The 16,360-nt window shown below is 45.4% G+C and overlaps 1 protein-coding gene across 2 annotated transcripts in view; it reads right to left on the bottom strand.

The window, feature by feature from the left end:
* LETM1 (leucine zipper and EF-hand containing transmembrane protein 1) overlaps positions 1-16,360 on the bottom strand; it is a 113,449-nt gene that overhangs the window by 78,669 nt on the left and 18,420 nt on the right. For both annotated transcript variants that reach the window (XM_082243756.1, XM_082243757.1), the window contains exon 3: positions 8,649-9,111. In XM_082243756.1, the coding sequence (XP_082099882.1) occupies positions 8,649-9,111 (463 nt within the window). The remainder of the gene's footprint in view (positions 1-8,648; positions 9,112-16,360) is intronic.

Here is a 16,360-nt window from a genome sequence, read left to right as displayed (position 1 = left end):
CTGAGGCTACAGAGTCATGCTACTTCTAGCGTGACTCTGTAGTGTTACTTGTTCGCGGCTTTCAGTGAGACTTGTCCCTCATTATAGAAGGAAGTCGCACTGAAGTCGGCCCAAAAGTAGCGCACAAACTACTTTTCAAGTCGCCGCAACTCAAGTCGCGGCAGTGAGAACGGGCCAAATAGAAATGAATGACTTGACTTGCTGTGCGACTTGACATGTGTCACGTCGCAACAGTGGAAACAGAGCCTTACTGAAAAGAGGCTTCTGTACTGCCACACTACCATACAGGCCTGATTGGTGGAGTGTTGCAGAGATGGTTGTTCTTCTGGAAGGTTCTCCTTTGTCCACAGAGAAACGCTGGAGCTCTGTCAGAGTGACCATCGGGTTCTTAGTCACCTACCTGACTAAGGCCTTTCTCCCGCATCTATTTGACCAGGCGGCACACTCTAGGAAGAGTCCTGGAGGTTCCAAATTTCTACCCTTTATGAATGATGGAGGCCACTGTGCTTATTGGGACCTTTAATGAGGCAGACCTTTTTCTGTACCTTTCCCCAGATCTGTGCACCGATGCAATCCTGTCTCCGAGGTCTACAGACAATTCCTTGGACTTCATGTCTTAGTTTGTGCTCTGACATGCATTTATAACTGTGAGACCTTATATAGACAGACAGTTGTGTGCCTTTCCAAATCATGTCCAATCAACTGAATTTACCGCAAGTGGACTCCAATGAAGTTGTAGAAACATCTCTAGGATGATCAGTGGAAACAGGATGCACCAGAGCTCAATTTTGAGTGTCATGGCAAAGGCTGTGAATACTTCTTGTACCTGGGTTTTTTTCAGTTATTTTTTTAATTTTAAAGCGGAGTTCCAGCCTAACCGCACACTCACCTGTCCCACGGTCCAGCGATGCGCTGTCTTCTCCCTCTCTGCTCCGCCGGCATCACTGATGTGGGCACCCGGCTGTGACAGTTTGCGGCTTTACAGCTGGGTACGCACTGCGCATGCGCGAGTTGCGCTATGCGTCGTGATTGGCCGGCAATTTTCTGGGACCTCTGACATGTCCCAGAAGATTGCAGGGAGAGAGGAGAACTTCCGCTCAGGGCGCCGCGGCGCTCCGAGCGGAAGTGGGAGCGGGTACATGTCAAAACTAGGTACCCGCTCCCCCCCCCCCCCAAAAAAATGACATGCCAAATGTGGCATGTCAGGGGATTAGGACTATTTAAAGCGGAAGTTCCACTTTTGGGTGGAACTCCGCTTTAATAAATTTGCAAAGATATCAAACAAACTTCTTTCACGTTGTCATTATGGGGTATTGTTTGTAGAATTTTGAGGAGAATTTTGAATTTAGTCCATTTTGGAATAAGCATGTAACATAAAATGTAGAAAAAGTGAAGCGCTTTGAAAAGCTTCCAGATGCACTGTATGTGGCTTATTCTATAGGACAATGCTGTGCTTTTTGACTAGCCTAGCTCTGTGGGGTGGGGAGGAAGCATTAGCTCTGTGTAAACTCCCACTGAAATGACTCAGACCTTATACAAAGTTTTCGTTGCACCCCCAAAAATTGATTTTCTATTGGTAACTATCTTTTATGCGTCACCGCTGACCAGAAATCAGGAGTTGCAACATTCCACTGACTTTCCAGCTGCATACTTGTCCTTGTTCAATAACACAAAGTATTGAGGCCAGAGACCTGGTATTTGCATATGGCGTTCCATCAGTGGGAGCCTTAATAATTCTCGCAGTACAGGGTTCCTATCTGACTAAGAATAGGCACAGACAAGAAATAGGTTATTAGCAGGATTACCAGGTGAAAAAAAAATGCTATAAACAAAAAATAAGAAAAAAAACACACAAGAACATGAGGACTGGTAAGCTGCAATGTGCTAAATTCTTGGTTTTGGGTTTAAGCTCTGATTCAGCAGGGAGAGCACCATTTCCACACACAATAGTATTATCGTCAAGCCTAATGCCCCAGGGCCAAGGATTTTTTCCTGACGCTGGAGCTCAAGCCTACAAGCAAGATATTTTTTATTTTCCTGTCCCAATAAATTTACCTACACAATACTCAGTGGAACTAAAACCAAGCTTTATTAAATTGATGAAAAAGAATCTTTTTAAATCAGTGATTCTTTGGGAAGAGACAGGCATCAGACACTCCGTTTTAAAATGTTGAACCTTCTGATATGACACCAGACAGCTGGCATCTTATTACAGTCTGGCAGCCAAAAGTGTATACTGCAGAAAGCAAGCAGGTTGTATTTCATCTCATCTACTGTGTGCAGACATGTCAGATGAGTGGTAGAACATTACTAACGCTGCAACATGTGGTAACAGCAAAACAAAGGCGTATGCATGAAATCCAAGGCTCCAGGATCATCATGCACGTCATATCTATGCCAGTGAGTCACTTTCATATATCTCATTCTGCAGCTCAGAGAAGTAATATCCAATTCAAAAAGCAATTAAAACCTGCAAGCAGCTCACAGCTAGTGCTCTATTCTCAGCTTCTCACTGTCTGGAGTTGGCCACAGCATGACCAAGAGTTCTAAAAAATGTTTTTTTAATGAAGGGACACTATAAAACTGTAAAGCATTTCCTCGTGGAGTATTTTTAGGAGCAGGAAAAAAAGGACTACTAATCATGCAAGCCACCTCCCATGTAATTTTTCGTGTCAACAGTCAATCTATTTTGTTTATTTATTGATTTTTTTTTTTTTTAATAAAATAAGGCTAATTTCAATAAATTACAGAAAAATTACTTGTAGACAACTTTGCAGCGCACTTTCATTAGGGACACAAAAGAATGTGATAAATTACCATTTAGTGAAAGTACTCTATGTGACAAACCTCTATATTAAGCTTCACATCAAAAATGTATTTATATGGACAATCCACATCCTCAAAGTGTCTGAATCTTCCATATTACAATAAAATATGGATAAAATGCATAAAAATTCCAATGACGATAAAGACTAAAGCAAATCCCAAAGTAAAGTAGTTTGCTGCATGTTCAAATATTAAAAGTACTCACACCATCATGCAAGTGTGTCCCGCCACCTTCGCTCTAAAGGGTGAGTGCAGAGTGAAGGTGGTGGGATACACTTGTATGGCAGTGTGGATATTTTTAATATTTGAGCATGCAGCATACTACTTTACTTTAGGATTGGTTTTGTCATTATGGTCATTGGATTTTTTATGGACTTGTATTGCAATATGGAAGATTCAGACTCTTTATGAGGATGTGGATTGTTAATTTATATACATTTTTGATGTGAAGCTTAATATAGATGTTTATGGTCAGAGTATTTTCAATAAACAGTAATTGATCACAATCTTGTTTCACTAAAGAGGGTGTGCCGCATAATTGTTTATAAGTATTACTATCCACATGCGGGAATGTATATGTATGTGCGTGGCATTATTCTCTTATATTAGTCTTCTTACATTTATTATTAAAAGGACATGACAATAAGTTTTAATGTAGCGCTTAAATTATCACACTTAATACACAGTTGAAAAACTGATAACTGGGGACTTGGAGCATAATAATAAGTGAAAGGGGGCACAGAAATGGCTTTTTTAACAAACAATATTAAAAAAGTAAACCCGCACTTCCTTAAATTAAGCACCCATCTCAGAAAAAAGCTGCTGTAGAAGGTATCCCAATACCGCTTAAAGACTTAGTGCCGGTTCACACTTGTGCGGTTTGCGAGATCGCATGTAATTCGGAGCGCACTGCTCCTTCATTACATGCGATCTTATGTGCTGATGCGAGTTCAGCCATACACTTTGTATGGCTGAATTTGAAGCGCATCCGCAGCAAACTCGCACATGAGGCTGTTTTTGAGCCGCATCCAAATCGGATCGCACAGTGCTTTACACTTGCGCGATCCGATTCTGTGCGAACTTGCAGATCGCACTGCGATCGCAACTGGGGGTGTCGTTATCTTTTAATTGACACCCCCTGCGTATCGCATATGGCAGTGTGAACTGCCAGATGCGATGCGGGAACAGCATATTCACAGCGTTCCTGCATCGCACAAGTGTGAACCGAACCTAAAAGGTAAAAGATAATGTGGCGCTATCCTAAATGAAGTGCAACCAAAACATAAGAAACTACTCCTATAATAACCATTGTGAAAAATACAGGAAATTACTCATTGGAGGGGCAGAGGAGGTAGCTGCATACCGAAGGTAAAAAACCTTTTGCCTTTGCAACCACTTAAATAGAACATCCCCCTAATACTAATCTAAGAAAAAGTGACCAGTGCGCAAATAATAAAAATCTTAAGTGATTACACTCCTCACTCAAGATTATTATTCAAGCACTGGTCACTTCATTGAATTAGTAATAAGGGGATGTTATAATAAAGAAGTTCACCTTTTGCAACATGTCACACCCATATTTAGGGTGTAACCTGTTACAGTAAAAGCGCCTGTCCGCACTCCCGAACCCCCCCGTGACAGGGAATCTTCTCCCCACACCTGCTGCCACAATTTAAAAACAGTGCGGCTATGCAAGGCTCTGGCCACAAAGCGGAATAATTCATTCACACAGTTTCCACTCTGTGGTATGCGCCGTAGGATCCAATGACCTTGCCACAAACCTCGGCACCTTTCTGTTTGGCCAGAACGCCAACAGATCCACCTCGGGGGGTTTCCCCACCAGAGACATATCTGATGAAACATGTCAGGATGAAGGGACCACTCCCCTTGGTCCAACACCTGCTGACAGATAGTGCGCCTGCCAATTTTCCACTTCTGGAGAAGGCCGGAACGAAGCGTTCTGCCCACCGGAGAATGCCGGCTACTTCCAGGGCTCCCAATACACTTTGCTCTGTCCCGGTGATTTACATAAGCCACCGCCGATGCATTGTCTGACTGAAACCACCTCGGAAGCCCTCAGAGTTAATCCGTCCAGTGATGTCTGGAATCTTACAGTGTCCAAAGCCCCCTGAGCAGAGCTCAGATGCAGGACACCTCCCCACCCAGAGACTGGCATCCATAGTGACCACTGTCCAACATAAGGGGAAAAAGTATTTGCCCTGCCAAAGAGCCAGAGAGTGAAGCCACCAGACCAGAGACCACTTGGTTTCCCGGCTTAGCCGGATTCAACTGTCCAGAGATTTCAGACACTTGTCCCATATTATCAGGATCTCCCTTTAAAAAAGGGACCTCGTATGGAACTGTGCAAACAGAACCACCTCGAAGGTAGATACCATCAAGCCCAGCACCCGCATGCAAGTCAGAAGGGATGACCATCTGCTGGACAGCAGGAGATGAATCGCAGCATGCAACTTCTGGAGTTTGTCCAGAGGAAGGAACACTATGGCCAGAGTTAAATCCAGAGTCAGACCCAGATAATCCAATTTTCTAGATGGAATCAGAGCAGACTTCTGGTAATAAGAAGCCAACCGAACTCCCTCAGGGTCTATATAGTGATCTCCATGTTGTCCATCAAGTCAGAGAATTCAGCTTGCAAGAGACGGTCATCCAAATAGCCCATTACCGCAATCCCCCGCTGGCTTAGCAACGCCAGAACCGGGACAAAACACTTTTAAGAAGACCAGAGGAGCTGAGGCAAGACCAATGGGTAATGCCACGAACTGATAATGCTCTTCTCCTACCACAAACCAGAGGAAGCGCTGATGTCGGGCACATATTGGAATTTGCAAGTAAGCATCCTTGCTGTCGATAGAGGCAAGAAAATCCCCCTGATGTAAGGATGCCACCACCGTGCGAATGGACTCCATTCAGAACTTCTGTACCCACACAAACCAGTTCAGGGCCTTGAGCTTCAGAATTGGATGTACCTTGCCCTCTTTCTTTGGGATCGTGAACAGGATTGAATAAAATTCCCTGAAACCGTTCCGAGGCTGGAACTGGGACGATCACACCCTGAAGCAGCAGGTCTTGCCCTGCCCCAAAGAGAGCTTGCAATCGGTCCAGGGACAGACGCACTTTGGGAGGGAAGAACTTTTCCCGAGGGCAAGAATGAAACTCGATCTTGTAGCCGGACAGTATCACTTCTCGGACCAATTTGTCATTTACCAAAGAGGTCCATGGGCCCGAAAACTAGCGAAAATACCCCCCCACAGGTGAAGGCGCACCTTCATGCTGAAGGAGCCTTGTCCGCGGGTCTAGAGAATTCCGCACTCGGCTTGCCAGACCAGGGCCTCTTGTGACCTCCCGAGGAGGACTTGAAAAGTTTTGAACCCTTGACAGTCGAGTCTGGGAGGGACGAAAAAAAAAAAAAAAAAACCTCTTGTGAGCGGAGAAAGACAGGCCACTTCCGCGAGGAGGTCCCTTACCCTTTCCAGCCTGTGGAAGAAAGGTACTCTTCCCCCCTCTGACTCTTGACTTTTGATGATATTCAGGGTAGCTCCAAACAGGCGATCGCCCTGAAAAGGTAAAATCAGTAAGAGCTTTTTAGGGGTCTGGTCCACGGACCAACGCTTAAGCCACAAAACGTGCCCAAGTACCACTGCCAAAACAGACAGCCTAGAGATGGGGAGCCACATCCAAAGAGGCACCACAGATGAACTGCAGCCCCTTGACCAACTGGTCCACCTGTACACTAAAAAGGCAGGAGGAAGCTGCTCACCCTCTAGGGCATGGCGTAAAAAGTTTAGCCCACTCGGTCAGAGTTTGCAACACCAAAGCGATGGTGAAGATCGGCCTAAGCCCTGAACCAGCAACAGTGAACATATTGCAGCCCACCGCCTCCACTAATCCCATCAACCGGATCGGTCATTTGGAATCATGGTTGCATTATTCAACCTGGAAACCCGTGGGATGCACCACCGGCGGAACAGTCCGCTTTTTAAGGAGGGACTCCTCAAAGGGATACCTCACCGCAAAGTGTTCAGGAACCACAAACACGTTTTTTGCGACAAAATAGGAAGGATAAGGAAACACTTATGCCGCCCAAGACAGCTTGTGAGTGCCAAAGGGGAAAGCCACCTCCGCTGCAGCTTCATCCTCCATTTTTAAAGTTTCACGTACAGATACAATCAGTACGTCCACCTGTGCCGTATCGTGCGCAGCTACAGGTGTGGAGAAACCATCCTCACTATCCGAAGAATTCGTGGGAGCGTGGCCGCAGACCCCGCAGGGTGGGCGCCGTCTATGGCAGCGGAGTCAGATTCAGGATCAAAGTAAACCGATGAGGCAGAGGAAGGCAGGGGGCGCTTTGTTAGCCCGCCACCCAAAAGCCACCTTCACCCGGGATACAAACTACTCCAGGACTGCCATCCATGCATAAATGGATGGTTGGGACCCAGGAGGGACCTGCAGCCTCTGAGGGGGGGTCAGGTGGGGAAACATACTCCATAGACTCCATTATTAAAAAGGGGGACCCCCACAAAAGAAAGTGTCTAGTGCTGCAAAAGGACACCCCCGCCGCGCTGATAGCACCATCAGGTCACCAGCAAACAGAGGACCCCACAACCTGCAGAAGAGAGAGGGAGAGACTCCACCAGACTCACCAAACCGCCAGAGTAGCAATGACTGCACCAGGATGCACTTGCTCCACAAGCAGCATCCAAGGGAAAGAGAAAGACCCAGGAGTCAGCACCAGGGAAATAGGAAGAGCATCACACAACTGAGATCACTGCCCAGAGGCTCCTTTGTAATGGCAGCTGCTCTTTAGCACGCTGGACCAGCTAAAAACAGCCACCGGACTAGACAAACATGGCTGCCGGACAATGAAATACGCCAGGTTACAACAAAATGCCCACTGCACATGGAGCCTAGGCTGCAAGCACAAGGTAAGTGGGGGAACCGGGCACAGGGCCCCCATAGCAGATAGTGTCCAGGACCAGAGATTGTGGCAGGGAACTAGGTCCTTACTCCTGACTAGGCAGGAAAAAAACAAAAAAAAAAAAAAAAAAAAAACTGAAGACCTATAGCTGAGAGGACTGCCCATAGGTGAAGCCAGGTTCTATTTTTCTGCCTAGTGTCCCACTCCTGTAGGGGGCAATATACCCCAACAGTTCAGAGTACTGGAGAGCTGTGTTCGCCAGTAAACGAAAGAGAAATAGTTTTTTTTTTTTGTTTAAAAAGGTGAACTTTAACATTTAGGTTCATATGAGTAGCAGCAGGCTTCCTGCAGTGTTTGATCAACAGGATTTACACTTTTAGTTTAAAGCAAAAATTAAGTGGATTTAAAACATGGTTACAGCTTTATTTTTTGACAGAAGAGACTCAACATCTCTTGTGCAACAGACGCTACTCCCAATGTCAGCAGAGCTTTTTTTTCTTCTTTTTCTTTTTAAGGAGTAGTTAGCTGTGTTGTTACAGTCTCTCTTACCACAATGCATGGCAACACACATTACGTACATTGGTGAAGTGCCATGCCATCCAGTGGGGTGGCACTTCGATGCACTCTGTCAAAGACTCAACATATTAGCCCAGGTGAAGACGGAAGCGTTGGGGGCAACAAACCCAAGGGTCTTTGCACCACTGGAGATATTAAGCATGTTTGCAAATGATAGCTCATTGGTTATACTTTAAAACTTAATACAGGTTCCCTTTAATATGTAACAGGTAAGTATTCTGTGAAAGGTTTCGTTTAATATGAAGTTTGAACTTTCATAAAAAGGGTACACTTTAATCACCATTCCTAGGCTAATTAATTTTAACCTCACCTGTCTCCTTTCCCTTCGAGACAGGATAGCTCCATTCAGAATCTGCAACATCGTTCTTGCAGCAATTTTGGTGTCGATCCACAGAAGGCGGAAGCCATGATAGTAGTGCTTTAACTCATCTACGACCTTCTGTCCCAAAGACTTCTTTACAGTCTCCACCTCTGTAGCTGCACTATAGACTGGACCACCTTCTTCCAGCTTTTTCTTTTTGTCCTTCAAAGATTTCAAGGATTTCTCAACCACAGAGTCATCAAAAAGTGGTCTTGAAGAGTGAATACTTCTGACAGACAGGTACTGGGGGGCCAGAGAGCCACTTCCGGCCAAGCCACTCCATGCAGGCGAAGGATTGGGGACTTTGTAATATGTTCTTTCAGATCTACTAGTCCATGAACAGGCATTACTCCGGTCTCTTAATGAAATGTAAACTGGGTGTGCAGCAGTGAAATTTCGAATATGAGAACTCCTTTATAATAAAAAAAAAAAAAAAAAGTTAGACGAACATAAAGCCATCAGGTTACCAATACATGTTAAAGCCGGAACACTAACCACAATCAAGAGCAATGTACAAAGTAAATGTCTACACTAAGTAATCAGAATTCTGAAACTTGATTTGATTGGCATCTATAGGAGGATTATCTTTGCACCATTTCTCCTACTGTCTTAAACGTGAACCTGTGTCCAGACTATACACAAAGTATTTACATATTCTGAATACTTTAACACAAGCCCTCGCTTACAGTACCTCTGTAGCTAGTCATTGCAGAGAAATTCACCATTTCTATTTCTGGTGACCATCCTCTCCAGCAGGTCTGATTTGCACCAAGTGGTCACCTAATCATCCCAATAGTGAACAATATTGTCATTACCTTGGAGTTGTACACCCACCATGCAGCACCTATGAGAAATCTTTAACTGTGACCACCTGAAGAACTCAAAGCACTTCCCCAACATGGTGGCAGACCAATGCCTGCTGGAAAAGATTCTTGCTGGGGGCAAGCAATGTCATCAAGATGAAATGTGGTGTAACCAGCCCTACCCTCCCATGGAATGGCATTATGCAAAAAGGAGAGGCAGGGCAAAGCATCAGATGATGTCCAAATCAAGAAAAAAAAAAAAAAAAAAAGGCACTTCAGGCCATTATGAAAAACCAACTTATGTACTGCATTGTAGAAAGCTTTGTCTTGCCTAAAGTTGCACTTAAAGCTAGATTACTAAAGGAAATGGCTGACAGTGTCTGTACCCTCAAAACAGCAGCCATAAGAAGAACCTTTATTCCAAAAGAAGGTAGTACAAGTTCCAGCTGGGCTACAAGGTCTTTTCAATGTCAGAAAGACCAGGTCATGGCATATATTAACCACTTGCCGACCGCTCACTGGAGCTCTACTGCGACAAAGTGGTTAGTTCCCGTCCAGCGACGTAGACCTACGTTGCTGGACTCCTCCCCTTGTGGGCGGCGCCAGGGGAGGAGCGGTGGCGATCACCGCCGCTCTTCCCCGATCGTCGGGGGAATCGAGTCTGGAGATCCGCCCGCTTGTGTAAACAAAGCGGACGGATCTCCTAAGTGACAGACAGTGACAGATTGCAGGGTTCAGCATAGCTGAACATCCGATCTGTCCCTGTGTCACTCAGTCACCTCCCCCCACACACGTTAGTAAGCACCATTTATACATTAACCCCTCCCTCTCCAATAAAATTAAACCCTTCCCTGCCAGTGTCATTTTTACAGTAACAGTGCATATTTATAGCACTGATTACTGTAGTAATGTCACTGGTACCCCCAAAATTGTCAAAAATGTCAGTCAAGGGTCCGATCTGTCCGCCACAATGTCGCAGTCCCGCAAAAAAAAAAAAAAAATAATAATTCGCAGATCGCAGCCATTACTCGTAAAAAAAAAAAAAAAAAAAAAAAAAAAAAGTCAGAAATCTTTCCCATAGTAAACACAATAACTTTTGCGCAAACCAATCAAAATACACTTATTGTGATTTTTCTTTACCAAACATAGGTAGCAGAAAACAAATTGGCGAAACATTTTTAAAAATTTTGATTTTTACATTTTTTTGGGGGGGGAATTTCATATAAAAAAAAGTGAAAAATATTGTTATTTTTTCAAAATTTACGCTCTTTTTTTGTTTATAGCGCATAAAGTAAAAAAAAAAATTGCACAGGTGATCAAATACCACCAAAAGAAAGCTATTTGTGGGGAAAAAAAGGACGTAAATTTCGTTTGGGTACGGCATCGCACGACCACGCAATTGTCAGTTAAAGTCCCAGAGTGCCGAATCGCAAAAAGTGGCCTGGACGCAAGACAGCAAAATCCTTGGGTAGTAAAGTGGTTAATGTATTTGTTGAAGGGTCCAGTCCTTTTCAACGTCCGATCAAAGCCCAATTCTGCCTGCTATTTAGCTGCTGTTGGAGGTTTAAAAGAAATTTAAAAAAAAATTCCACATTTTGTCATGTTACAACCAAAAACGTAAATGTATTTTGTTGCGATGTTATGTGATGATCAGCACACAGCGGCACATAATTGTGAAGCGGAAGAAGGATAAATTGATTTACATTTTTTTTACAAATATCTGAAAAGTGTGGTGTGCATTTGGTAAATTCAGCCCCCGAGTCAATACTTTGTATTACCACCTTTCGCTGCAATTACAGCTGCAAGTCTGCTGACAGCTGCATGTCTCTACCAGTTTTTCCTATCTGGAATGAAATTTTTGCAAAATACTTTGCAAAATAGCTCAAGCTCTGTCAGATTGGATGGAGAGCGTCTGAACAGTAATTTTCAAGTATTGCCACAGATTCTCAACTGGATTTAGGTCTGGAGGACTTTGACTGGGCCATTCTAACATGAATATGCTTCAATCCAAACCATTCTATTGTAGCTCTGGCTGTATAATTAGGGACGTTGTCCTACTGAAAGGTGAACCTCTGCCCTGTATTTGGCTCCAACCACCTTCCCATCACCACTGACCAGCTTACCTGTCCCTGCTGAAGAAAAGCTTTCCACAACATGATGCTGCCACCACCATTTTTTAGGGTGGGGGATGGTGTGTTCAGGGCGATGTGCAGTGTTCGTTTTCCAAGCATAGCGTTTTGCTTTTAGGCCAAAAAGTTAAATTGCGATTTCATCTGATAAGAGCACCTTCTTCCACATGGCTTTTCGTAAATTGCACTTCTATGGCTCTATTTCAACAATGGCTTTCTTGTTGCCACTCTTACAAAAAGGCCAGATTTTTGGAGTGCATGACTAATAGTTGTCCTGTGGACAGATTCTCCCACCTGAGCTGTGGATCTCTGCTGCTCCTCCAAAGTTACCTCTTGGCTGCTTCTCTGATTAATGCTCCCCTTGCCCGGCCTGTCAGTTTAGGTGGACGGCCATGTCTTTGTAGGTTTGCAGTTGTGCCATACTCTTTGCATTTTCGGATGATGGATTGAACAGTGCTCCATGAGATTTTCAAAGCTTAGGATTTTTTATTTTTTTTTTAGTTAGGGGGTATCAGAGCAAAGGGGGCTTAATACAAATGCACGCCACACTTTCCAGATATTTGTAAAAATTTTTGAAAACCATTTATCATTTTCCTTCCACTTTACAGTTATGTGCCACTTTGTGTGGGTCTATCATACACAATCCCAATAAAAATGGATTTTTGTAAAATCTTACCGTAAAATCCTTTTCTCTTAGCTCATTGACAGACGTAGTCCTCGGTGATACACCACCTTCGGGTTATGTTGCCTCCACAGGAGCAGGACTAGACAGGAAATTAAAAAGCTCTGGCCACACCCTAGGGGCAGTCCCAGAGGGTATATCCTCTCTCTCTCTGCCTCAGCAAATCAGTTATGTGAAAAAGCAGTCTTTAGAGATTTTAACCCAACCCAACTCAAAAAAACAGAGGGGCGGGGACTACGTCTGTCAATGAGCTAAGAGAAAAGGATTTTACGGTAAGATTTTACAAAAATCCATTTTTCTCTAGCGCTCATTGACAGACGTAGTCCTCGGTGATACACCACCTTCGGGACGTCCCAGAGCAGTATCACAACTGAGGGGTGGGAAAATGAAATCAAATCCCAATCTAGAAGGCCCAACCGGTGCCAACTAGAAGTTTACAATGCTCATCCTTAATGATGAGACTCAACAAAAGAGAGAAAAAATTTCTCTTTTTTTTTTTTTTTTTTTCAAACAGAAAAAAACCCTCGAGGTAGACCACCGGTCTCCTCAAATTGCGGCCTGCAAAACCTTGCGGCCAAATGAGGCATCCGCCGATGCCGTCACATCAATTTTATAGAATTTTGTAAAGGTATGTACCGACGACCAAGTGGCCGCCTTACATACCTGGACCACTGACGCCTGATGGCGAAAGGCCCAGGAAGTACTGAGCGCTCGAGTGGAGTGCGCCCTAACAGGGAACGGAGGACTCTGACCCTTAATAGAATAAGCCTGTACCACCGTTTGTCTAATCCATTTGGCAATGGTCGCGGCAGATGCAGGCAAACCCTTTCTGGGGCCATCCGTGATCACAAAAAGTGAATCCGTCTTACGGAATGATTCCGTAGCTTTCAGGTATACCCTGATTGCCCGAACCACATCTAAGGAATGCAACGCATGTTCCCGATGATGCTTGGGCTGAGGACACAAGGAAGGTAGTACAATATCTTCATTCAGATGAAAATCTGAAACCACCTTAGGAAGAAAAGATGGCTTAGGATGAAGTACTATCTTATCCCTATGAATCACTAGGTATGGGGACTGGCATGATAATGCAGCCAGTTCTGACACCCTGCGAGCAGAAGTAATAGCCACCAAGAAGACCACCTTCTGGGATAAAGTAAGCAAGGGAATCTCCCTGATGTTTTCAAAGGGAGGTTTCTGTAGAACCGACAAAACCAAATTAAGATCCCAGGGCGGTAAGGGCGCGCGGACTGGAGGAGCCAGGTGCCGCACCCCCTGGATGAAATTCCGCACCAAGGATTTGGTAGCTAAAGGTTTCTGAAAGAAGATTGCTAATGCTGAAACTTGACCCTTGATGGTGCTCAAGGCTAGCTTCTGCTCAACCCCTTGTTGCAAAAAGGCCAATATTCGAGACACCGAATAGGTACGTGGAGGAAATCCTAAAGATTCGCACCACGCAATACAAGTCTTCCATGTGTGATAATAGACTTTGCTGGAAGTCGCTTTCCTTGCTTTAATAAGGGTAGGAATGACTGAAGTAGACAAACCTCTGTCCTTCAGTACTTGGGTCTCAATGGCCAGGCCATTAAAACCAGCGACTGTAAAGCACGAAGGTAAATTGGTCCTTGAGACCACAGACACTCCCTGAGACGAAGTTCCCACGGAACGTCTGCGACTAACATGTCCAAGTCGGCCAGGCCGGCTTGAGGAGGCCAGCCTAGAATTTCTAGGACCACTGGCGCTGATTGGATCTGAACCAGGCGTCCCTAGAGCTATCTGGCCCCGACCATCCGAGAAAGTCTGGTCGTTTTCTGTTTCCACACATTTATCAGATACCTGATAGTTATCAGGAAAGGTGATCTTTTCTGGTTGAACCTCAGGGACCGAAGTCACCCGACTAGAGGCTACTTGGCCTATCTGGTCAATCAGATCCGATTCCTGTGAGGTATCGGGACTAATCTTAGGAAAAGGTAAAGGAAAAGATCTATTCAGGGAACGGTAACTACCGCTTCCTGTGGTACTTAAATGTTGGAAGGGAAGAATCGCACCGGTAGTAGTGGTTGATGCTCGATCTAATGTCCTGAATACCGGTGAAAACGTCCCCCCACCCTGAACCGGGTGGGGGCGCACCTTCAGGCTGTGTACTCCTTTACTTCGGGTTTGGCTGGGTTGGTCCTCTGCTTGTCCGACCAGCCCTTCTTGAACCCTCCTGGAGGAGTCTTGCCTTTCCCGGGAGTACCAGCCGGGCGCCCTTTATGGGCGGTAAAGAAAGGTCCTCGCTTGTTGCGAGGTCCCTTAGCTTTTGCAGCCTGTGGCAAAAAAGTGCTCTTGCCCCCAGTGGCATCCTTAATGATTTCATCTAGGTTGGCCCCAAATAGACGATTCCCCTGAAAAGGGAGATTGGTCAAGGTCTTTTTGGAACCTAGGTCAGCTGACCAGCATTTTAACCACAGCACACGTCTGAGGATCACTGCTAACTTAGATGCATGCCCTAACAAGGGAGTAGTGTCCAAGGCTGCGTCACAGATAAACCGTAGCCCTTGTATGATCTGTTCCATCAAATCAGATGTCTCCTGGGGAATATCTTTTCCCCTAAGATCTTGGCGTACCATTTTCGCCCATTCCGTAAGTGTCTGGGAAACTAGACCAATAACAATTACTGGTCTAAATGCTGACCCTATCAGAGAAAAGATAGTGCGGGACTTCTATCTTTCGATCCACCGGATCCTTAAAGGACGAAGTGTCCTCCACTGGAATAACCGTGGCTTTATTCAGCCTGGAAATAGGCGGATCCACGACTGGTGGTACCGTCCATTTCTTAATGATGGATTCCTCAAACGGATAGCGTCTAGCAATACGCTTGGAAATAGTAAAGGTACGTTTAGAATGCTCCCATTCTCCTTTAATCTGATTACCAAAACATTTAGGTACAGGAAAAGCCTTCGCCGTCTTGATGGGCTTATTAGTACCAAAAGGCATCTCTGTTTCAGTTGCCTCTGCCGGTAAAGCCTCAAGTTTTAAGGTTTCTTGCACTGCCACAACTAGTGCGTCCACCAATGCTTCCTGAATTATAGCAAGAGAAGAAGCGTCCTCCTCACTGTCTGAGGGGGCTTTACCTGGGATAACAGCCCTTGCAGAGGAACCTGCAACTGCCGTGACCATCTCTGAATCTGAGTCAGAGGTGTCAGATAGTATAGGGGTAGGCGGGGGTCGCTTCCTTGACCCCCGTCCCTGACAGGCCGCCTCCACCCGAGCCACCATAGACTCCAAAATTGCTGTAAATGACTCTATACTCTGTGCACCGGCGGGTCCCGAGGCCCCCTCGAGGGAAACAGGTGGGGGAATATGTGTGGCAGGGTCCATAATAACTCCAGTTACTTCCTGGATAATATAATTCAAAAGTAAAGAAAAAAACTTTTTTTTTTTTTTTTTTCTTCTGACCCCCAGCGCCACAAAAGCCCCTTAGTGTTACCTGCTAGGGATCCCTATCGATCGAGAGAGAGAGAGATAGACCCCCAGGCTCACCACTTGATGCTCAGAGTTAAACTGCAACAGCTTACAGCGCTGTCTTGACAAACAGGAAGTCTTTTGGCTGGCTGCCCAGGAAGAAAGGAGGCGGCTCCGCCCCTCTGCACGCCTTCCGGCGCCTCCCCCAAGCTCCACGAGGTGTAGGATCACCTCAAACATGGCCGCCCCCATGCTGGAGACACGAGGCTACGCCAAAATGGCGGCTCGTGCGATCCAGCAAAAAAAATGGCGGCGGCCTATACTGAATAGCGGTGTGCTGCAGGGCACACAACACTCTCTCTGCATGGGGATATGGCGTGGTTGGCGGTACCGGCCCTGGCGGACCGCATGGCCGTTCGGGAGGCCTGCTAATAGCTGGAGATCTGATTTGGAAGGCAGTCTACATGTCCGTGGCTTCTGACTGGTAGGTAGCTTATACTTAACCCATAAGATTCCCAGAATGCCACAGATTACATCTTTTAAACATGTATACAATAGATTGTTAGCTCCCAAACCAAGCCTCCTGGCTTTTGCACACAT

Source organism: Pelophylax lessonae, assembly GCF_965119305.1.
Source record: "Pelophylax lessonae genome assembly, chromosome: 1".
Classification (NCBI taxonomy): Eukaryota; Metazoa; Chordata; class Amphibia; order Anura; family Ranidae; genus Pelophylax; species Pelophylax lessonae.
This window is presented reverse-complemented; position numbering and strand designations above follow the sequence as displayed.